The sequence below is a fragment of the Ictidomys tridecemlineatus genome, chromosome 3, assembly GCF_052094955.1.
Source record: "Ictidomys tridecemlineatus isolate mIctTri1 chromosome 3, mIctTri1.hap1, whole genome shotgun sequence".
Classification (NCBI taxonomy): Eukaryota; Metazoa; Chordata; class Mammalia; order Rodentia; family Sciuridae; genus Ictidomys; species Ictidomys tridecemlineatus.
In genome coordinates, this window is record NC_135479.1 from 199,991,240 (window position 1) to 200,009,678 (window position 18,439).

General features: G+C 37.5%; 1 protein-coding gene across 1 annotated transcript in view; it reads right to left on the reverse strand.

Annotated features, from left to right (window-relative positions):
- Nucleotides 1–990: 990 nt before the first annotated feature.
- Cyyr1 (cysteine and tyrosine rich 1) overlaps nucleotides 991–18,439 on the reverse strand; it is a 104,545-nt gene continuing 87,096 nt past the window's right edge. The window contains exons 3-4 of the mRNA XM_005335393.5: nucleotides 17,329–17,486; nucleotides 991–5,227 (exon numbers count right to left, since the gene is read on the reverse strand). Coding sequence (XP_005335450.3) covers nucleotides 5,094–5,227; nucleotides 17,329–17,486 — 292 coding nt within the window. The 3' untranslated portion in view covers nucleotides 991–5,093. The remainder of the gene's footprint in view (nucleotides 5,228–17,328; nucleotides 17,487–18,439) is intronic.

Consider the following 18,439-nt stretch of genomic DNA (forward strand, 5'->3'; position numbering starts at 1 on the left):
GGCACATTTGAATTATTTAATAAGTGCTTTACATGGAGTGAAAGGGCTTCTGTGGGCAGGACTTGTAGAACATAAGAAGTAGCTCATGGGTCCTCGTGCAGGTCATACCTTGCTTTCATGTCAATGGCTTCTTATGTTACTAGAGGACATTGTAAACAATTGACAAAGTCCATAGGTTCTGCTGGAGGAGATGATTGGAGAGGCTTCTCCTTCAACACCTTCCTGCTACCTCATTGATTTTTTTTTCCACTTGGGATACCTGGGATTCCCATGACCTTGCATATTCTAGGCCAGCTCTGCCACTGCACAACACCACAGCACTACCTCGTTTCATTTTACATAGGCTTTTCTGGGCATCATTAACCAATAGTTAGTCACCAGCCACATGAGACTAGGCATCAATTGCAATGGGGTTAATGGGACTAAAGAAGATAATTTTTTGGGGGGGGGTATGTATATGTGTGCTAGGGATGTAACCCAGGAACTCAGGCATGCTAGGCAAGTGCTTTACCACTGAGCTACATCTGCAGCCCAGGAAATGAAATTTTCACCCAATTTACATTCAATTAATTTTAATTTATATGATTATATGTAGTTGGCAACTACTGTGTTGGATAGCACAGTTCTAGAGGCTGTTCTCATTATACTGGTTTTTCACTAATTTATTTTTAGTTCATGTTTGTAGAACATTTTCCAAGAGTCAGGCACTATACTTATAATTTTGCATATATTCATACAATTTTCACAAAACCTGATGAGGCCCATAATATTACTTACATTTTCCAGAGCAGAAAGTTGAATCTTAGAGAGATGAAGTCAACTGCTTCAAATCACAGAAGCAGGAGACAGGATTAAAAAAAAAAAAAAAGTCTGTCTGGCTCTAACCTTTATTTCCTATACAGAACAATGAGACTGAGTAGGAATGGGGCGGGTGTGTGTGTTTATGTGTGTGTGCGTGTGAGTGTGTTAAAAAAATGGACTCAAGACAACTAAAATATAACCCTTGTTATAGTGGGTTCTTTCATTTTATTGCTTATTGTAAACAGTTTGGCCACAGCAAATATGTTAGTTTGTAAATCACCATAATTTAAAGCTTTCACGTCACTTCCTGTTTCCCCCTGAAGTTGCATCGTCTGTGAAAATAATCATTGAAGTTCAAAAGTCTATAATGTGCACAATTGTGATACTGTTACACTAAACACAAGTAGTAAAAATACTCATCTATTGTAGAAATATAGGTTTGTATCCCTTAAGGAGGGCATAAATACAGGAGAGATGGTATGGAATGAAAGGGCTTCTGAGGGCAGGACTTGTAGAACATAAGATGTAGCCAATCAACACCTGCTGATGGCAGAGATGATGAAAATCAATTTCCAATGGTCTTTCCTCTGCATGTTTTCTTCAGGAATATACAGTGTATTTGCAATCAACATTCTCAAAATTGTGGAGACCCTGGCACATTCAGTTTCATAGCTGCAGTGTAATTGGATCTGATCACACTTGCAGAGGAAAAAAATAAATTAAATCATATGTGCTGTTAACATTGTGCTAAATACTATAGTGAGTCAGGGAATCTTTCAATAGAATAGACTGGAACTCTTGAATACTGTGCATGTTCATGAGTAAGAAAATCAACTGTGCCTAAAAATCAGGCAAGTGATTTCAAACAAATCTAGCCTTTAGACCTCACAAGCAGGCTATATTAGGCCAGATCAATGTATTTCTAGTACAGATATTTGAATGTATATTATATAACCAGTTTCCTAACTATAAGTGCCAATACTATAATTTATACCTTAAGGAATTTCCTTTGATCGTTTTATTTAGCAAAATTCTTAACAACATTTTAGGATTTCACCAAACAAAGGTGATGATAGTGGATTAAGCATTTTAGGTTTAATTGTTTAGTGACACAAAAGTCCTATCATCTATCCCCAAAATTCAGTATGCAATTTTAAATATATGAAAGGATCCATATAAAATATAAATGTTAAGGTCACTTCCAGCCAAATATGGCACATTTGAATTATTTATTAAGTGCTTTTACATCTAAAGGTAGGCACTTCATAAAATTTACATTTTGGTAAAAGGCAACCATGTGATGTCAATATCTTATCCTTTTTCATTTGTTATATAACTTTTTCAAGAGAATAGATAACCATAGTTTTACAAAAGAGGAATATAAATTTGTCTCAGTTACATTTAAATAGACTCCCACAGAAAGCAAACCAAATTGTATTTTTCCCTTTTCTTTTTGTTAATCTATTGTATGTTTTCATGGTTAAGTTCTGAGATTTTACTGATATAAAATCTATAGGAATATTTGCCTTCTTATCTTTTACTTTAAAGAGAAGCTTTTATTGCCTGTAGAACTTGATACAATTTCTCCTTCATCACTGGAAAAACCTCATAAATCCACTGACCCAGTCAGATGATTTTTTAGGAGGTGGCAGCTGACACTGACGAGTATTTGGCTTGTAGCAACTGTGTTTTAACTCTCAAAGTAAATAAGTAAGAATCAATTGTTGCTTTTATTTTTAGAACCATAGAAACTCACTTGCATTAAAAAAATGAGCAGAACTTTTGGGTGTCCAATGGGCTTATCTACCATTTGATTTAGGTATCCTTTCTAGATCATATATTAGGTTCGTTTTGAAGTCTTCATAAAAGGAAGCTTTACAAAACAGTTTTGTCCATAAGAAAGCTCTAAATGCTGTTTTTAAATAGAGGGATACCTTGGAGATATTGTGGGTTCAGTTCTAGACCACCACAATAAAATGAATAGCATAATAAAGTGAGTCACAATTTTTTGGCTTCCCAGTGACTATTAAAGTTAGGTTCACATTGTACTGAGTCTAACTGTGCAATAACATTATGTCTGAAAAATACTTTATTGCTAAAAATGATAAGGGTCATCTCAGTCAGCATTCGATCATAATATTTTTGCTGGTGGAGGGTCTTTAATTCAACTTTGGTGGCTGCTGACTGATCAAAGTAGTGTTTAATAAAGAATGGGGACGAGGTTGCAATTTCTTAAAATCAGGCAAAAGTAGAGTCTGACACATAGATTGACTTTTTCATGGAAGATTTCTCTGTAGCATATAATGTTGTTTGATAGCATTTTATCTACATTAGAACTTTTTTCAAAATTACAGTATATCGTCTCAAACACTGATGCTAATTTGTCAAATAATTTTTTGTACTATTCTAAATCCCTTGTGTTTATTTCAATAATGGTCACAGCATCTTTACCAGGAGTTGATTCTATCTCTGTAAACTATAATTTTTTTAAAAGAATTTCTTTTCTGAGTAATAGATCTCAATAGTAGGCTTAAAATATTCAGTAACCCATGTTGTAAATAGGCTTTCTTGTTCCATGAATAGAGCACAAGAACAGTATATTCAGTATAACTTTCAGGAATTTAGGATTTTTGGAATGGCAAATGAGCATTGGTTTCCATTTAGAGTTACCAGCTTAAGTATTAGTCCCTTAAAAAAATTGAATCATCCTGTTCTTTGAAGCTCTGAGGTCAGACATTGACTTCTACATAGCTCTGAAAGTCCTGGATGGTATCTTCTTTCAATATAAGGCTGTTTCATTGACATTAAAAATATGTCGTTTAAAAAACTAAAAATAAAATCTGTTTAGCCTTTTCATGAATTACCTGAGCTAGGTGTTCTAAAGAACTTGCTGCAGCTTCTTCTATATAGGCACTTGCTTCGCTTGTGCTGTCTTGTTATAGAGATGGTTTCTTTCCTTAAACATCATGCACTGAGCTCTGCTAACTTCCAACTATTCTTCTGCAGCTCACGCAACTCTCTTGGCCTTTATCAAATTGAAGAGAGGAATAGGCTTTGGCTTAAAAAAATGTTGTGGCTGGTTTGATCTTCTATCCAGAAAGTTTTACCCACTAAAACGTCCTCTATACCAGCAATCAGGCTACTTCTCTTTCTTATCTTCACTGGAGTAGCACTTTCAATTTCCTTCAAGATTTTTTTTTTTATATTCACAACTTGGTTTACTACTGCAAGAGGCTGAGCTTTCAGCTGTCTCTGCATTCTACATGCCTCTCGTTGAGCTTGGTTATTTCTAGTGCATGATTTAAAAGGAGAGATCTATGACTCCTCCTTTCAGTTAAACACATAGGGTTATTAATTGACATAATTTCAACTTTTTTTTTTTTATATCTTAGGGAATAGGAAGTCCCAACGGGGACAGTCAGTTGGTAGTGCAGTTGGAACATTCACAATATTTACCCTTTCTTAAGCTCCTTGCCCTACTTGGGCACAGTTTGTAGCATATCAAAACAACTGCTATAGTAACATCAAAGATCACTGATCACAGATCACCATAACAGATACAATGATAAAGAAAAAGGTTTGAGATATTGTAATATCTCAAAATGTGAGACAGAGACAAGAAGTGACTGTATACTACTGGAAAAATGGTGCTGATGAACGTACTCAATGCAGGCTTGCCATAAACCCCCATTCTGTAAAAAAATGCATTTTTTTGTGAAGCACAGTAAAGAAAAGTGCAATAAAATGAGGTATGCCTGTACTAAAAACCAAAGTCCCCTCTGGTAACTTCCATCCAGTGCCTCAAACAGTGCCAGGCACATATTAGGCCTCAGACACTCAATATATATATATTAATAAAAGAAAGAAGGAGCAATTCTGGTTCTGACTTTAAAGCTACATAGAATAAAGCTGTTGGCTTATGTAGTCCGGGCCATTCTCCTGTTCTACTGCAGTCTTCTCTTTTACAGGATCAGTACTGAAACTTCCTTCATCTAGTCTTTAAAGAGCAGTTATGAGAAGTTCTCTCAATCTCATTCCTCTTCTTTGAATGTGCTTAAGTGGATCAGATCCCTTAAAACTTGATTCTGAAGAACCATGCATAATAATCCACATGGGGTCAGCTCTGATCAGGGTGGGAACCCTGTGCCTCTTAGCACAGACAGTCCACCAGAAATAGTATCTGACCCATAAAAGTATTCCTTAGAGCAACCCTTTCCTGTTTGTTTAGGAATAGAGGCATTTCAATCTAGGCAAGATCATTGATTGACACATATTCTGTTCCAGGAGAAACATTATTTCCGTGAATGTCCAGGATAAGGAGGGGGTGGAGAATGCTGTGCTGAGGCCTGTGGAGTTGGGGAGTATGGAGGAGGCAAGTCTGTACAGTATTCCATCTCATGGTCGTAACCATAGGGGGGTGGTGGCACTGCAAAAGAAAAGGAAGAGACCATCAGGCATTTGGAGAGTATTCAAGAGTCGAACTTGGACCACTGGACTGGGTACTTTGAAAGGGAGCATAATTTTTGTCTGAAAAAGATTTTTTTTTTTCAGGTCAAAAATACGTACTGTGAAAGGATAAGTGTTGTGAAATGTGGCAAATGGATGGAGGTGTTTAGAATTGGAGGCATAGGAAGAGATCCTGGGAAGTATGATGCTGAGGAGCATAGAGAGAAAAAGATGAGGAACAATTCAAGTTTGACCCAAAGCAAAGAAGCAGGAGAGAGCACTGTTGTTTAAGCAAGATGTCTGTGGAGGGGAAATAGGGAAAGACATTGTGGAGTGTGGCTACATTATCACGGCAGGCTCTGAGTGTCTTTATGGTGTGCACTGCAGAGTTATCAGAGATGATTTTTAATATATTAGTGAATATGCTTAGGGAAAAGGATTCCTTTTTTTTGGGGGGGTTTAGGGGTACCAGGGATTGAACTCAGGGGCATTCAACCACTGAGCCACGTCTTCAGCTCTATTTATTGTATTTTCTTTTAGAGACAGGGTCTCACTGAGTTGCTTAGTGCCTTGCTTTTGCTGTGGCTGGCTTTGAACTTGTAATACTCTTGCCTCTGTCTCCGAAGCTGCTGGGATTATAGGCATGCACCACTGTGCCTGGCAGGAAGACGATGCTTTAAGCAGCACGGACTCAGGAAAACTGAAGAAAAGGTGAACTGATTTAGGAGCATACCTAAGAGATGTTTTAGTCAGCTTTTTCCACTGCTGTGACTAAAAGACCCATGCAAAACAACTGTAGAGGAGGAAAAGTTTATTTGAGGGCTCATAGTTTCAGAGGTCTCAGTCCATAGACATCAGACTGTGTTCTTCAGGGCTCAAGGTGATGTTCTTCAGAACATCATGGTGAAAGAGGGAAGCAATTCACATCATGATCAGGAAGCTGAGAGAGACTCCACTTGACAGATACAAAAACATACCCCCAAAGCATGCTCCCAATGACCCACCTCCTCCAGCCGCACCCTACCCACCTTCAGCTACCACTCAGTTAATCTCTACAAGGGGATTAATTCATGGATTGGGTTGAGGCTCTCATAACCCAATCAGTTCTCTCCTGAACCTTCTTGCATTGTCCCACACATGAGCTCTTGGGGGACCCCTCACAGTCAAACAATAATAAGGGATTCATGATGGTGAGGAGAAAACATTCACATATGCCCTGATGAGCCAAGCATTTTGAGTATTTAGGTGATTAGGGGATGCCTGGGTATGTGGAAAAAGGGATGACAATGGAAAGAAGATGCAAAGGTATGACTGCTCCATTGATGTATCAGTCTATCTACTCTATATGACAAGCAGGTTTCGGGATGATGAATTTAATTTTCTAAATATTTGAAAAAATTGTCTTAAATTTATTTATATGTCAGTGTGTTTTAAAGTCACACTTAAAACACTTTATGATGACTACGTATGGATGTCTATTTTTTTAGTGATCTCAATCCTGTCTCCAAGATCCGAAGAGAGACCCCCTTTAAGCTGAATTTCATCCAGCTCTTTGAGGAATTAATCACTCTGCAACAGCTGAGCAACCCCTCAGCAGCCACTCTGAAGGTATGGCAGAAGCTGAATCATGCTCAGGATCCTGGCTGTGTTTGGAAATCAACATGCCTTAATTGGTTACTGTGAATCCAGCCTCAATCTCAAGATCTGTGTCATGATAATGCAAATGAATGGCTAAGCCTTAAACATTAGAATGCAACTATCTATATAAATATATATTTCTAAGTGTCTTCTAAATTGTGCTCCTTCTACTAAGAACTTAGCCATGTTCTGCTAAACAGGGATAGACAAACATGGGGCCTCAACAGCTAGGGTCCTGCCAAGTATGTTTCCTTTTGGATTGCTCTGGCTTGCCTCTTTGTCAAGTGCTTGATCATGGAACCATTTACAGACCTCCTTAGAGTCGCAGGATATGATGATGCGGAACTGAGTCACCTACAGAAAGGGAAAGAAGGAGCCAGAGAACTAAGTGAGATGTTCCTGAGGGCGGTCGCTAAGTCCCTGGCAGACACTGAGCAGGTTGAGGGCTTTCCGCAGAGGATGCAACTCTGTAAAAAAATCGATGAGGGCGTTTTCAGTCTCTAACACTCCTTCAGCCTGCGCTACTCTATGCTGTGTTTTCCACAACACTGTGGGATAACTGCACACTTTCCCTCTGAACTTTACGACTTGTTGGCTGCATTAAGTCTTAAGAGGACTTAGATAAAAAATGTTTATGAAAAACTTTATCCAAATCAAAGAAGGGAACACTATAGACTTCATGTAAAGTCCAATCTGACCCCCATTCCACAGCCTCCTGTGACAGTAAAACTGTACATTGAGGATTTTCCCCTTCCTGCTTAAGGAACATACTCTGACTTATCCTGCCAATTGACTCTACACCAGTCCATGTCTTGGACTCCTGGTGTGTGTGGCTGTATCCATAACAAAGTGTCTGCACTGGGCCATCTGCATAAAAACTGCTGGATGATGTTTTAGTGAGATATCCTTAGTGTTTCCACAGGTGCATGTTGAACATGAACATCTCAGGTATGAAACAGTGTTCTTTTATACATATAACCTCAGAATTTTGATAAAGCAGTAACATAATATTGAATATTGCATTTTTATCATAACTGTTGCTAGAAAATATTTTCCAATGATACTTGTATACTGGTGGACTTTGTTATCTTTCTTACTGATAATAAGTTCTATTAGGAAGTAAACTTTTCAAGGTATCAATCAATTATAGACTTCTTGATTAACCCTCAGAGGTTTTGTTCTTTTTTTATACCTGAAATAATCTTTGAAAAAAAAAATGTGTGGATGCAGTGGAGAGCCTTTTAAACTCTTTCAAAACCAATATATAATTCTTTGCTATAAGTTGGGTAACTTACGCCATGTCAGATGTAGTTGTCTATAATATAAAAAAAATAATGGAGGAACACTATAAAATTCAGAGGAGGAATTTAGTATGTTCACCCACTCAGACCACTATTTTTAAAATAGATGCCTGGTGTCATCAAAACTATTCAACATTATTATATCTTATTTGTTTTCAAAATAAATCTAAAGTGAGTTATTCTGTAAAGCAACATTTTTTTGTGTGTTTTTATCACTGTATTATAATTATACATAATACTGAGGTTCACTGTGACATATTCATGTACACACATAATTTACTCTAATTTCTTCCCAGTATGTCTTCTTTTCCCTCTCCACCTCTCTCCCCCGTTCCTCTTTCTCTACTCTTCAGTCTTTCCTTTCTTTATTTACATGTATACATTTTTTACATTGGTGAACGTTATATATAAAAGTGGGATTAGTGTGGTATATTCATACGTGAATATAGCATAGAGCCTTTCTTCTTCCTTCCTCCTTGGTCTCCTTCTCTCCTCTACTGAAGTCTCTTCTATTTTCATGAGATTCATCCCTGACTTTTAATACCTATTTACTTTCTAGCTTCTGCGTAGACGAGAGAACAAATATAGGATCCTTGCCTTTCTGAGTCTGGCTTATTTCACTTAGCACTGTGTTCTAAACCAGTTGCATCTGTTTACCCACAAAGGATTTTAGAACTTACAGTGGAAGAAAATCATCCATGATTTTGTCATCTCAATTTGACAAATAAAATCTTTACATATTATCTTCCAGTTGCTTATGTATATTTATATCTTTGCAGTCACATACAATGCCAAATGTTTTTCCACTTTGCATTATATCTTTTTCATTCTGCTACATATTCTTCACAGACTTATTGCTATGGTTGCATAAGATTCTACTGATCATTCAGTTATTTTGAGGTTAAAATTCTTATTATTATAAATATGTGTGAGATGGCTATCTTCTTGCACAGAGACATTTTCGAATGATTTCTTTAGAATAAAATTCCAGAAATTGACTAAACTGGCCGAAATAACATAAATTTTGTTGAGAGCCACAGCCAAAGGGGCCCCAGCAAACTTCCAGCTGCCAGCAAGCTTCAGACTGCCAGCTGATGATTGGCTCACAGCGGCCCCAGCAACATCTAGCTGATTGGCTCCTCCACGGAGCTGCTCATTGGGGGACTTCTTTGGCTCCGCCCACGCGACCCAGCCAATCGGCCTCAAGAGCAGGAGGAGTGGGGGAGGTGGTGAGGTTTGTGTTGAGGGAGAGGCTTGTGGAAGCCGGTGGTGGCAGTTGGGCTCTGAGGGTTTTTTCCCTGAGGAGCTGTTTTGTTTGGCGTTTGTAGTTCTAAAAATAAAGTTAGTTTCTTTTTGACAAGTGGCTCCTGAATTGTGCCCAGGCAGACTGCGGCATAATTTTATTGTTCAGAACATACTATGATATTATTTTCAAAAGGAATTGTTTCAATTTAATGAAAGAAAAAATATAGCTCTTTATTTTACTTTGTCAGTTCTTTGATAATAGCTAGGGTTTACATTATTTTACATTAGGTTTTCTGTTTTCATACCATGTGAAATTTTTGTTCTGTACTGATAACTTACAAATTGAGGTCAATTAGAGTTAAGGTATAATTAAGGTAAAAAAATATAAACAACATACAAAATTACATGCTTTTTCTTTTAGGGATAATTTGTAAAAATATTTTGTTTCATTATGCAATTTGTACCACATTAGTATACTAAAATTTAAAGCTTGTATATAACAAAATGTGCCTTTTCATCTTCATTATTCTCTGTTTTTATAAGCATATAGTTAGTCTTCTTTTTCAGATATCTGATATATAATTATTTTGAGTTTATCCATTTGTGTTTATATACTTAATGCTGCTTTACATTTGTTATTTTGCTATATGTTTTTGCATCAAAGTTTATTTTTTCTAAGTTTTTAAGTTTTGTGGAAACCAAATTATCTAAATGTGGCCTTATCAAATAACCCTCAATTTTCACATTGTTTTGCTGTGTACTTTAGAATATGTACAATTCTAATATAATGTTGTGGTTCCAAGAGTAAGGCTTTCTTAATATTAAAAACACCTAATTTAAACTACTACTAATTTTAAATGGTTCTAATGTTTGGTGGACTGCAAATCTCATCTTATTTTTAAAGACAATTTTTACTTTTTTATTGCTAGGTGCAGATCTCTTCTTCCACTCTTCCAGAACCCCTATTCACAATTCACCTGAGCCCTGCCCAGAGCAGAGGACTTAAACAGAAGCCCACAAAACTCCTGCCAGACAACTAGTGCCCCTGCTCACCACACAAACAGTACTACCTGTTTCCTCTTCCACAATGACTAAGATACTAAGAGATATTAGAACCCATTGTTCCCCTTCCTTTCAGAGGACATCAAGACAAATCCTATCATATTTTATATCCCTCTGTTACCATGACAAGGACAATCTCCCAGAATAGGCTTCATTGTAAACTTAACCCAGGAAGCTTCTGCACATCTAATCTGATTGATTTTCCAAAGCTCCTCCACCCACTTGACTGTGCTCAGTGGAAAACAAAGCCTGTCACCACAAAAGTTCTGCGTGTCCCTGTCCCTTCCTTCACCACTCCAGCTCAGAACATGAGGAAGTTCTTTTATGATTGTGTCTGTTTCTCTGGGAAATAAGATGTGATGAAAAGACAACTGCTGAGAGTGAGAAAGGCCCTAAATAGACTTTTTTTTTAGGTTTGAGAAGGGACAAGATTGCATGAGACAGTTCTCTCAGGGATGGAAGCGAACATCCAAAACACCTTTCTACTCTAACTGAAATCTGATTTTCCACAGCAGGGTGGTTTCCTTTGCAGCACTGTCAAATTGGAACTGTTATATTTCTCCCACATCCCACAATCTATAGGGTCAGAACTTGCTCAGAGTATCTGTGGTCTTCCTATCTATTTTTCCAACTATTGTCTATTTTCCCTCTTTAAAAATCCGAGCTCTTTTGTAACACATATGCCACCAGATTATACTACTTTCTGTTTCTTTTTATTGATGTCTCTGGCCCTTCTTGCCCCAAACCCCTATTCATTGGAGACTTAGAATCTGGTCCATCTATTTTTCCTTCCCCTCATCTATTACCATTTTTCTGTCAGTTGAACATCCATGTAAGACCGCCTTTCAGTCCCCTGACATTTTTACCTTCCATTGTTTTTCTCATTCATGTCATCATCAATGATGGCGCTATTTTGTAAATCTCAGTTTACAGATCTGACCGGTACCCTTTATCTTCTTAGAATGTCCATTCCACCACATCTGGGATTTCATCTTTATAGGTGGCGATTTTTAAAAAAATCAGTTTAAATATATGTCATCTCTTTGCCATCTTCATCAAGCTCTTCTTCATTCAGCTTAGATCTAGGCTTCATCACTAAGATGGTCAATGACCTTATCTGTTTTTCCCCTCTAGCCCTGATGGAACCCAACATTTTGGTTGCCCTTCATTTTTTATCCAGGAGCTTAATGTGCCTAGAAACAAAGTTCAATCATGCTAACTGATCTCACTTTAAATAAATGATCATTTTCTTAAGTGTGGCGACCCTTGGTATTGCTTGGAAATCATATATACCTTTAGGCATTTTTCACACCCCATTTTCTGAGATGAGTTTCATGTTTTCTTCTTTATATTTTACCCTTTGGAGGGAAAATTCCTTCTCATTATACTGAAAAAAATAGGCACCAGCAGAAGTGAAGATCCTCATACTCTGATCCCCCCATCTACAGCTGACCTCATCCATGCACTGCCTGCCCCCTGTTAAGGCACTCTCTGATTCCATCCAAGGCTACCCAGTCCACTGTGTGTTAAATCCTATTCCACATACTCATGGACCCTGATTTTCAATAATCCCCTCTACCTTCAGTGTTTATCAGTTTCCTCCTTGACCTTTTCCCATCAGTGTAGAGGAACCAGACACCAGGATCTGGATTAACTAATGGAAAGCAAAAAACCTCTGACTTCATGTCCATCCCACTTTTCTTGACCCATCATATAGCAGGGCACTTGAACTTGTTATCTCTGCTTCATCCTACAATACCTTCATGAATTTATCTGCAGTACTGATTCTCTAAGTATAATTAATACAATTGCAGAGAAAGCTTTTTCACTTCATGTTTGGGTTCTCTGAAGCAGGTTACTGGAACAGCTTGCCTGGGTGAAGACAACCACATTCCTTCCATCTGTTTTGTTTTCCTCCAGTAGGAGTCGTGTCTTCAAGTTCACAGTCACAACTTTATTACAGAGAACCCCTCCAGTATGGATTTTCATGTATTAAAAAGGTCACACAGGAGCTGAACCTTTTTTTTTTTTCATATTAAGTACAAACACAGACATTTTCTTCAGTATAAATTTCTGGTCTTGAAAGAGGTTTGGTGAGTACTCAGAAGTCTTCCTGTGTTTAGTGCATGTACTAAGGTTGCTTTTGTTTCTGAATGCAGTGAGGCATATGGAGCGTTGATCCCCAATGAAGTATTTTCAGGAGGTATTAAAGATTACAGGCCAGTTGCTTTATAAAATGTAAAAGAAAAAGAAATAACCAAAACGATTGCTTTCTAACAGGAGCTAGGAGAATGTGATACAATTGCACTAACACTGCTAAAGATCAAACCACAGAATGTTCCAGTAGACTGGATGAACAATTGAAGTCAGAGTCCCTAGTCCTCAGCTGGCAGTACCCCAGTTAACTAGTCAAACAGAACAGGTTTGTGATTTAGAATTCCTGCCTGGCCAATGAATTTACCCTGAAAACATCTTTCTCTAGTAATCTCCTAGGAAATCTCTCCTGCACTTGCCTTACAGGATACTCTTAAGGGCTGACCTGACTCGGTGTACCTGAATTGTGATTTTTGTTTTCAAATAAATGCTATTTATTTTAGTCTCTGGGTCAATGACAACTTGGGTTTGTCAGATACCTTTCATGCTAACGATCAGGCTGTGAACGCCCAGAAAGAACACTACAGACAGCTACTGTATAACATCCATCTGTCCCTCTATGGTGCTATTAATTTTGATAATCTGGTCAAGATGTATCTGAATAGTTACTCTTTTTCCTCTTATTAACTGATAAAAAACATCCACTAGACATTAAACTAGACATCCCCTAAACATTAAGCACTGCAAATATCTTGCTCCTTGGCAACATTCTCCTCTAGTGTTAGTGACTATTGATAAAGATTTTGGTCCAAATCTTATGTTGATTTTAAAGGGGTAATTCCCCCCCCCCCAATTCTACAGTTTCCTTCTATGTTTATCCTTGTGTATTCTTCTGTTAGGAAGAGACCCTGCCTACTTCTCCAATATCCATCCATCTACCATTTCTCTCTCCTAGGAGACTCAATACTGTACTTCAAACCTCCATTTTCTTGATGGGATTAAAATCGCTTGCTTTCTTTTCTGTTTGCATTTGATTTTTATATCTGCCAATTTTGTTGCGGCTTCACTGTATTATTTTCTTTTATATGTGTATCAGCCCAACCTACTTTTCGAAAAAGGGTTAAGATGATCATTTTTCTTTGTTTACTCTCTAGTTTTCTTTGAAAAGAGTGAAAATGTACAACTCAACACTTCTTATCTTCACAATACCTATTTTAAAAATAATTGCAACTAAAGAGGACTCCTGTTTATTCTACCCAACACAGCTGAAAAGTTTAATTTGGGAAAGGGTTAGAAGTGACAGCAGAATGACATTCTCTTCTCCCTGTACAGAGCAGTAATATTCACTGCAGGGTTCCCACTAAGTACTTTCACCATGGGACAAGACATCATTCTTTAAGTGATGTTCTTCTCATTTATCTGGTTTCTAGGCTGTAGGACTAGACAACACACTAAGTTGGGTTGTTATCTCAATTTTCACAGGGTTAATTAATTAATGTGGGTAAAAGTCTTGTATTTCCACACATGAAAGATTTTGAAAAGCAGTCAATACCATTATGTGTGGTTTCCTGATCCTTTAAGTAAAAGCTTAATTAGTGACTTTGAGAAGGAAATGAGAAGTAATCAAGCACATTAGGCTTTTGAAGATCTAGGCTATTTTTGCAAGAAAAACACTTCCAGCATGTTCTCTTTCCAGAACAATGCATTTATTGGAATTGCAACATACTGCTGTGACCTGCCACTATGTAAGGAGCCACTGTAGAGTTAAACAGGATTCTAGGTGCAAAACAGAAACTGCACACCTAAAAAAATATGACCTCACTTTAAAATAGTGATGTTTTCTGGTTCAATACAAGATTTGTATTTGAAGAAAGATAAAATAAAATATAAAATATTTTATAAAAGTATATTTATTTGATTTAAAATTGAATATAAACTTTTTCTTTGGGTCAAGCAAATGTGTATGTAGAGTAATACTTATGGAGCACTTCTCCCTGCCTTCTCTCCAATTAATGTCTCTATTTGATTTTCCTGTGTTCTGTTCTTGGGTTATGATTTGATTCAGGGGGGAAAATGGGGAGATGTGAAGAATAACAAACGGTTTCATCTCTTCTCCTTTTATCCTAGTCCCAACATCTTTACCTTCTTGACAAGTTGGGAATATTTTAAATCACAAACTGTTCTCTGTTATGGTTTGGATATGAAGTTCCCCAAAGACTCATGCGTCGAAGGCTTACCCAATGTAGTAATGTTCAGATGTAGAGCCTTTGAAGAATGATTGAATCCTGAGGACTCTGACCTTATTAGTGGATCAATACATTGATAACTGGCTGAAATACTTAGAAGTAGTGGAAACCACAGGCAGATGGAGCATGGTAGGAGGAGGTAGGTCACTGGGAGCATGTCCTTGGGGACTTGCCCCTGGCCCTTTCCTTCCTCTGCATCTTGGCTGCCATGAGCTGAGTAACTTTCCTCCACCATGACCTTCCTCCCTGTTTCTGCCTCGAAGGCAGCTGACCATGGATTGAAATATCTGAAACCATGAGCCAAAAGAAATCTTTCTTCCTCCAGTTTTTTTGTTTCCTCAAGTATCTGTCACATTGACAAGAGCTGACTAGCATACTTCTGAAGGGAGTAAAAGCTACATGGACCAGGGGGAAACTTAAGGTCAATTCCATAGGTATTGATCTAAGATTAAATCAGGTCTTGTCATGAGGTGGGTTTTTCATCTTCAAGCTGTCTGCTGGATACCCACTATGTGCTAAGCCCAGAATTAGATAATTGAAATAGAGAGGTGAATGACATGCTGACAATAAATATCATATCCACTATTAGATAAACTATATGCATCTTAGAAGATCAAAAGAACCCTGAAAACAAGAGTAACATAAGGAGGACTAGGATGCTGTGGGGGTGGGATACATTAGGATCTTAGGAGGGGGATTAAGTCAGGCTCCATTAGGACATGATCTTTGACCAAAAAGTTGAATGAAGGGAGGGAGGCAGTGACCTTGGTAAAACTCTGAGATGGGAGTGTGCCCCGTGTTCAGGGAACAGCAAGAAATAAAGTGTGCTAGAGCCAGAGTGGGAAGGGAGAAAGGAGAAAGAAATGAGCCTTAAGAAATAGGGGGAAAACAAAGAAAGAAAGAACAAAAAGGAGAAAGGACCAATTAATAAGGTATCTTGAAGGCCCCAGTAAAGAAATGGCTTTTTACACTGGAATAAATTCCTCCAGGAGACGTGGGGAGACACTGGAAGATTGTGAGCACAGGAGTGTGTGACATCTAAGTAAAAAGTCTTGCGTTGGTTACTTTGTCGAAAATAGATCCCAGGGGGCCCAGGGAGGATGCTGGGAGACCTGCCAGAACTTTAAGGCAGTGACAGAGGTGAGGGCTGACAGTGCTGTTCCCACTAGGGAAGTAACAGTTTCTGCTTCTCGCTGCAGGAAGGAGTCAGATACTGAATATATTTTGAAACTACAGCTGCAACATTTTCCTGGTAGACTTCATGTAAGGAAAGAGAGGAATCAAGGGTGACTTCAAGGTTTTCAGTCTTAAATAAAGGGCTAGAGTTGCCATCCGTTGAAATGGAGGAAGTTGTGGCTAGAAGGGATTTGGGGAGAAGATCAGAAAGATAGCTTTAAATATGTCACAGTCGGCATGCTTCTTAGGCACACAAGTGGGGATGTCCAATACGCCCTGGGATAAAATGAATCTGAAATTCAGAGCAGAGGTTTGGATTGGAGATCTTATATAACTTTGGGGAAACATTAGCATATAAGTTGTACTTTCATTGCAAAGTCAAATGGTACAGTTAAAGTACGTGTGGAAGAAGATGCAGAGCCCCAAGACACTGCAACACAAAGATAGGAGAGAAGAGGAAGAACTGGCAAAGAGGAACTGGAGAAGTCATCATTCCCACATTCATCTGAAACTTGCTCCCTCAAATGAATAGAGAAAAGATTAAAAAAAGAAGAAAGAATTATAGGATTGATGCATAGGGTAGACTATATTTTAAAGGCACCCTGTTTCTTTATTGCAGGGACTTAGAGAGGACTTAAGGGTGGAGGGGAAATTATTTTCTAAGAGTGTGTCAAAGTAAGAATTCGCTTGCCTTTTATATGCCAAGTCGTATATATGCAGATTGACAATGAAAGCACTATTGAAATCTCCAGTGCAAAATGCAGGATTTTGTTTATGGAGTCACATGTACTCGATAAATTTATATGTGGAGTTTCTAGCAGATTTTCAACAAATACTTGTCAAATTATTAATATATTACCTTTGCTCTTTGTTGAGAATTTTTGTGAAAGCTCTTCTTTTAGTATAATGAGGACACATGAAAACTTTTACAAATAATTTTTCTCAAGATGTATATGCTATTGAATCAGATACCAGTTTACCAAGACATGCTTTCTCTGTAATTATCTGTCAGGCTCAGTGGTAGGTGTGTGTGAATTGTCTATTTATCTTCATTCTGGCTGACTGGCAATTGTAGTCAATGAGAGATCCATTGAAAATATGAATACCCTCAAATACAAAATGGATTTTCTTACTTGGGTCTAAATAATCTCTATTCAAAGATAGAGCTTCAAACTACATTTACTTAGAAATACCCTAGAAACCTGAGATTATTTCAGATAGAGTCTTTAATGTTTTTTTTTTTTTTTTTTTCTCTCCAAGGATTTGAGCCTAACAAAGAAAATTGGACTCCTCCTTCAGGAGAAGGCAGTTTTTCTCACCAGGGTAGGAGGAGATGGCGTTGATGTGGGTGGTTCTGATGACACCCACCCGGGTGCCCCGGTTGTTTTTCATGCACATGCAGACGCATATGGCAATTCCAGCAATGACCCCCATGATGAACACGATTCCAAAGACGATGCCAGCAATTGCAGTGCCCCTAAAAGGACAAACAAAAGCACCTTCATTAAAAAGGATTTTAAGTCAAGGATTCTTTAGTCATTCAAATATGGCTCCATGGCTATAGGACAAGTGCTTCTTTACAGATATTCTGATGGACAACTTTTTAAAAGAGAATTCCTTGAGTCAGTCAAGCAAACAGTCTGTACTTCAAAAGGTAAGGATAAGTTATAAACTTTTAGGGAATCCTCTTCTAGCACAGTTGACCAATCCATCATCCTGGTGCTGGTTTTAAGAGTGGGTGTATTTATACAACACACAATTCTCTGTGTATGCAATCTGACAAGATAATTAAAAACCCATTCTGCTGTGTACCTAAGCAGCAAAGAATCTGGTCTATTGAGAACAGTATGTATGTGTTTAATGAAGACAATCTGATAAATGACATAATACCAAACATGATTTAATATTTATTCTTAATTCAAACTCTTCAGAGGATTTTTTTTTAACCACAGAATGGAAAATAAGCCAAACACCATATTCGTTAATATTCAAAAGTATAACAAACAAGCATTCCCATTAAAATCAGGAACAACTTAAGCATAACTTCTATTCCTACTCATGCTTATAGTTTTCTCCAAAAAGTTTTAGCTCATGCAGCGAAACCATAAATATAAAAAAATGCATGAGATAAAACATTATCATTATTTGTGTATAATTTGGAGGCAACTATATTCATCTACTAATTTGAAAAGTAATGAAAAAATCTATCAAAATGAAAATTATGACTAGTCAGTATCATTTCGAACAATGTTCCCTAAGGAAAAACAGCACATGTGTGTACAAATAATAACAAGGATATTCATCAACATGATTGTGGTGAAATGTTCACAGAACATGGTTAATTTTAGTAATAATATGATGAACGAAAAAGCAAGTTTTAACAGTATTTACAGAATAACTGCAATGAGGTAAAACTATATTTCTAAATAT